At 43.3% G+C, this 6000-nt stretch overlaps 1 protein-coding gene across 1 annotated transcript in view; it reads right to left on the bottom strand.

Moving 5' to 3' along the window:
• Nucleotides 1-2705: 2705 nt before the first annotated feature.
• MYOD1 (myogenic differentiation 1) overlaps nt 2706-6000 on the bottom strand; it is a 75275-nt gene continuing 71980 nt past the window's right edge. The window contains exon 3 of the mRNA XM_073564685.1: nt 2706-3344. Coding sequence (XP_073420786.1) covers nt 3100-3344 — 245 coding nt within the window. The 3' untranslated portion in view covers nt 2706-3099. The remainder of the gene's footprint in view (nt 3345-6000) is intronic.

The raw sequence follows: 6000 nt of genomic DNA, 5'->3' as shown, positions 1-6000 counted from the left end.
TTGCACAGCATCAGTCACCTGCTGCTGAGACTGAGCAAGGGCTCGTTGTTCAACATTCAATTTTTGCATCATCTGCGGCAGATTTTTCACCTGCTCAGAGAGAGCACGCATAGGATCCATTATACCCTTGGATAAAAAAAAACCCCAAGCACAGGAGAAATTTTAGGGTCAGTGATAATGTAACGGAAACCGCACTACCCTTGCTTACCGGGTCTGTGCGCATGCCCTGAGTTGAGCGGATGGTGCCCAGTGATTCCAGAGGAACAGGATGGCTGCAGTGGAGAAGCGTGCTTCAGGTAAAAAGGACCTGAAGCACGTGACTGCGAGGGGAGTGTCAGGTCGTGGAAACAATCCCCGGACTCTGGGGAACAGAGCTCGGGCTAGAGAAGCCCAGGGGGATGCCAGACAGACACGGGTCAACCAAAAGACAACACAGTGCAGACGGAAACAGACAGAGACGTGGTCAATAACAATCCAGGGTCAGAAAGCCGGAGATAGCAGTGTGGTATCAGATGAGAAACACAAAGCGGAAGGTCAGGAACAAGCAGACGTCAAAACAGAGAGTCTAAAAAAGTACAGAATCGGGTAGCAAACTCAGAAACAAGAACAGACCGGGTCATACACAAGCAATCACAGAAAGTCAGACAATATCCTCAGATACATGGGGATCAGGAACTCAGCTGAGGTCAAAAGTATCACTGACAATGGACAGAAAGAGGCTATTTAAAGCCCTCCCACAGCCAGAGAGGCCAACAGCATTAACCCCTCAAGCACTTGACAAGAACTTTCATACAGACCATAACTTCATTCCGATTACATCATCTGATAATTCATCATCTCCTTTACATCATCTGATAATTAGATATGGGCAGACTTGAACAGTAAAGTTTGGCGTCCGTACTGAACACCTACTCTTTGGGCATGGACTCTGAACACAGACTTCACCAGGAAGTCCGTGTTTCTGTTCAATGACGAGGGCTTCAGTGGAATTAGGCTTTAGGTGAGTATAACTGTTTGTTATTTTTAAATAAAATAGCAAATCTGTGTTTTGTTTTATTTAAAAAAAAGGATTTAATTCTGTCTGTGTCTTTAATTATCATATAACTATAGGAATAGTAACGGATAGGTGTCTTATAGACGCCTCTCCATTACTAATACGTGGGCTTGATGTCACCGGACAATACAAAGGTGACACCAACCCCACTTGAGACCACCACTGGGCAGCTGCGGGCTGCTATATGAGGCTGGGGGGCAATATCCATGACCCCTTACCAGCCTGAGAATACCAGCCCCCAGTTGTCTGCTTTAGTTTGGGAAGGCAAAGAATTCTGGCACTTACGTATTGAGTAGCAGCTGTTTTATTGCAATCAAAGCAAATCCATAGATGTTTCAGCCCATCTTAGGCTTTTATCAATATTTCAATATTATACCAATGATTGTTGATAAAATCCCGGGATGGGCTGAAACGTCAATGGATTTGCTTTGATTGCAATAAAACAGCTGCTACTCAATAATATCATGCTGCTGCAATGCAGGTAGGTGCTGGCTCCACAAGGTGGCAGTAGAGAGGAAGCAGGACTGCACCTAAACAGAGCTGGCCTGCAGTGCAGCAATGAGGCTACCACAGGTGGCAGCAGAATAGTAAAACAAGCCGGGTCAAATCCTAGACTGTAGCTCTGTACCAAAGGACTAAGCAAACTCACGGTCAGAGACAAGCCAGGGAATCCGCAACAGTCAGAAGCAGATCAGACAAGAGACAGAAGTAGGTCAGGATACAAGCCAAGTCAAAACCAGAAAGTTAGTACACTAAAGGGAAACACTGAGTCAGGACAGGAATAGGGGAAAACAGAGACACGGAATCAGATAGCAAATGTAGCAAAACCAATCAGAGCAATCAGTCAGATACGGCAGCCCTAGGCAAAAACTATAACTGACATCGCCTGAAGGAAGCAGCGGCGATAAATAGCCAACCTGAACCCAGACTGAGGCTGAGAAAGGTTAACTCTTATATGACCAGACCGGGAAAAAGTGAAAACAGGACTCAAACCCCGGTCTGGATTATGACAAATACGTGAGTGCTAGGATTCTTTGCCTTCCCATTTATACTTCCCCCTACGAGCACCACACCGGAACATGGAGTGCCGACCACTTCATGCATTTTCCCTTGTCTGTATTAGCTTGGCTGGTTGTCAAAAATGGGTGAGACCCCATGCTGTTTTTAAAAAAAAAAAAAATTTATTTTGTTATTTACATGGTGTGGGGACCCCTCTATTTTTGATGACCAACCTTGATAAAGCTGCCAGCTGAGGGTTGTAGCCCACAGCTGTCAGTTTTGCTGGCTGGTTATCGAAAATACAGGGGAACCGTGGCTATCTGACGAGCGTTAATGATTTTAAAACCGATCAGAGGAAGTGTTTGCCGCACTGTCATGCACATGACAGCGTGGCAAACACTAGATGTTCAGGTCGCCCATTCAAATTAATGGGATCCGGTTACTGTTCTGGTACCCAGACCTTTTAACTGTTCGGCCAGACCCAAACATCCAGGGGTCCGCCCATGTCTACTCATAATCCATCACCTTATTTTTGGATCTTTCACGTTTTGTCTGCTGGATACATGATTTGTGACAAATGTCCCTGTGAGTTTGGATAGGATTTCAGCCATCAGTTTGATATGGTCGCGCTTTGTACGGACATTCCAGGGTGTATAAATAGGGATCTTTATTTAGAACAGTATTGGAAACGTCCGCAGCATTCACACCTTATAAATATATAACATATGTAACTTGACACAATTCGGAGGCATTAAATATCTAGAGACAACTCTTATGTACATTACACGTAGAAAATGTTATAAAAGTGGTCCACACATGTCTGTGGCCTTGCTCAGTGCTGTGTCCCCCCCATAGTGCAGACAGTAGCAGGGTAAAAGCTGGAGAACATGATAGGGGCCTTGGCCTCTGAAAAGTCCATCATTTCTTGTGATCCTGCCAGACTAGAACCAGAAGGATGGGAAAGTTCAAGTCACAATCAACTGGAAATAAATACAAATCTGAAAAGTAATAGTGACGGCGCCCACAATCATTGGTCTTCTCTAGTCTTATAAGGTCTGGTAGATTGACGTGCTTCTGTCCGCAGGTATCTGAGGGCAGCCATTTGGGGAGGGAATGCTGATGGTCATGTCTCTTAGTGTCTCCCCATCGAGGGGAGAGCATGGACTATCTTCTGATCCCATTTCCAGAGCAGGGACTATAGAACAATTTAGATTTTCTGTAGAGATTCTCTCCACAATGCTGGACAGGCAGTCTAAACTGGAGACGACAGCGCTCTTTCCTGGTCGCATATCTATGGGAATAGAAAGTGTCATATCACAGAGAAATACAACTTGCATGCACTGCTCCTATACATACAATGCGCCACCTACAGTGGCATGTAAAAGTTTGGGCACCCCTAGTCAAAATTACTATTATTGTAAACAGTAAGCAAACTGACGATGAAATGATATCTAAAAAGCCTAAAGTTACATTTATGCTGTATTTTAGGTGTATATATATATATATATATATATATATATATATATATATATATATATATACACACACCTGTTCAAAAGTTTAGGGTCACTTAGAAATTTCCTTATTTTTGAAAGAAAAGCACAGTTTTTTTTCCAATGAAGTTAAAATTAAATGACTCAGAAATGAACTCTATACATTGTTAAAGTGGTAAATAACTTATAGCTGCTAACGTCTGGTTTGTAATGTAATATCTTCATAGGTGTATAGGGGTCCATTTCTAACAACCATCACTCCAGTGTTCTTATGGTACCTTGTGTTTGCTAACTGTGGAAGAAGGCTAATGGATGAATACCCTTGAAAACCCTTGTGCAAGTATGTTAGCACAGCTGCAAACAGTTTGGCTGATTAGAGAAGCTATAAACCTGACCTTCCTTTGAGCTAGTTGAGAATCTGGAGCATTACAGTTGTTGGTTCCATTAAACTCTCAAAATGGCCAGAAAAAAAGAGAACTTTCATGTAAAACTTGACAGTCTATTCTTGATCGTAGAAATGAAGGCTAATCCATGTGAGAAATTGCCAAGAAACTGAAAATTTCCTACAATGCTGTGTACTACTCCCTTCAGAGGAGAGCACAAACAGGCTCTAACCAGAGTAGAGAGAGAAGTGGGAGGCCCCGCTGCAAAACTGAGCAACAAGACAAGTACATTAGAGTCTGTAGTTTGAGAAATCGACGCCTCACAGGTCCTCAACTGGCAGCTTCATTAAATAGTACATGCAAAACGCCAGTTTCAACATCTACAGTGAAGCGGCGACTCCAGGATGCTGGCCTTCAGGGAAGAGTGGCAAAGAAAAAGCCTTATCTGAGAATATGTGCAAAAGAACAGAGACATTGGACAGAGGAAGATTGCAAAAAGTGTTTTGGACAGACGAATCCAAGTTTGAGGTGTTTGGATCACACAGAACATTTGTGAGATGCAGAACAACTGAAAAGATGCTGGAAGAGTGCCTGACGCCATCAGTCAAGCATGGTGGAGATAATGTGATGGTCTGGGGTTGCTTTGGGGCTGGTAAAGTGAAAGATTTATACAAGGTAAAAGGGATTTTGAGTAACGAAGGCTATCACTCCTTTTTGCAACGCCATGCCATACCCTGTGGACAGCGCTTGATTGGAGCCAATTTCATCCTACAACAGGACAATGACCCAAAGCACACCTCCAAATTATGCAAGAACTATTTAGGGAAGAAGCAAGCAGCTGGTATTCTATCTGTGATGGAGTGGCCAGTGCAGTCATCAGATCTCACCCCCATTGAGCTGTTGTGGGAGCAGCTTGACCGTATGGTACCAAAAAGTGCCCATCAAGCCAAACCAACTTGTGGGAGGGGCTTCTGGAAGCATGGGCTGAAATTTCTCCAGATTACCGCAGCAAATTACCTGCTAGAATGCCAAAGGTCTGCAAAGCTGGAATTGCTGCAAAGGAGCATTCTGTGACAAAAGCAAAGTCTGAAGGAGAAAATTATTATTTCAAATAAAAATCTTTTTTTCGAACATAATGTCTGGACGAGATTTTACATTCATTTGGCAACTCATCTGATTAATAAAAGTATGAGTTTTCATGGAAAACACAAAATTGTCTGGGTGACCCCAAACTTTTGAACGGTAATATTTATGTAAGATGAACACCAACAGAATTCCAGTCAAAGTGCTATTTATTACTATTAATATAGGATTCCATTTGTTACCACGTATTGTGAAGAGAGTGACCGTATTGTCTCTATTATAAGGAAACATTGGTCTACATTGGGTAAATGTCATCCAGAAGTAAGGGAGTTTGGGTCTCCACCGCTAATTTCTTATAAACGGAAATATAAAGGATATAGTAGTACATTCAGATATTGGTTCAAAAAAGAAAAATTTCCAGACCACATTGACTGGTAGGGTTAGGGTTGGTTCATTCCCTTGTCTTAATTGTGTGAATTGCACATATATGGTAAAAGGCAGTTCCTTCCAACATCTGCATATTAATAAGGAAATTAAAATAAATCATTTTTTGACGTGTTCTTCAGAATTAGTCATTTATCTTTTAAAATGTCCATGTAATTTGTACTATGTGGGTGAAACCACCTGCGAACTGAAAGTGAGATTAAAGGGAATCTGTCACCTACCCTTTGGCGGGCGATGAAAACGAGGTCGGTCCGGTCCGATGGGCGGTGTTCCCGATGTGTGCCGCCTCCCCATCCTTGCCCGCCGTCCGCAGGATATTGCTGAATTGGAGTAGGTGTACGCCATTTTTTGCGCGTGCGCTAAGCATTCATAGCTAGCGCACGCGCAGTATGCTTTGCCCAACTGCGGGCAAAGCCGAAAAGCCGGACTGCGCATGCGCCGGTTAACTAAGCCCTGGAAGTATTTTGCTGTGTTCCAGGGCTTAGTTAACCGGCGCATGCGCAGTCCGGCTTTTCGGCTTTGCCCGCAGTTGGGCAAAGCATAC

This window comes from Dendrobates tinctorius, unplaced genomic scaffold (assembly GCF_039654945.1).
Source record: "Dendrobates tinctorius isolate UK_male_01 unplaced genomic scaffold, ASM3965494v1 ptg000473l, whole genome shotgun sequence".
Classification (NCBI taxonomy): Eukaryota; Metazoa; Chordata; class Amphibia; order Anura; family Dendrobatidae; genus Dendrobates; species Dendrobates tinctorius.
This window is presented reverse-complemented; position numbering and strand designations above follow the sequence as displayed.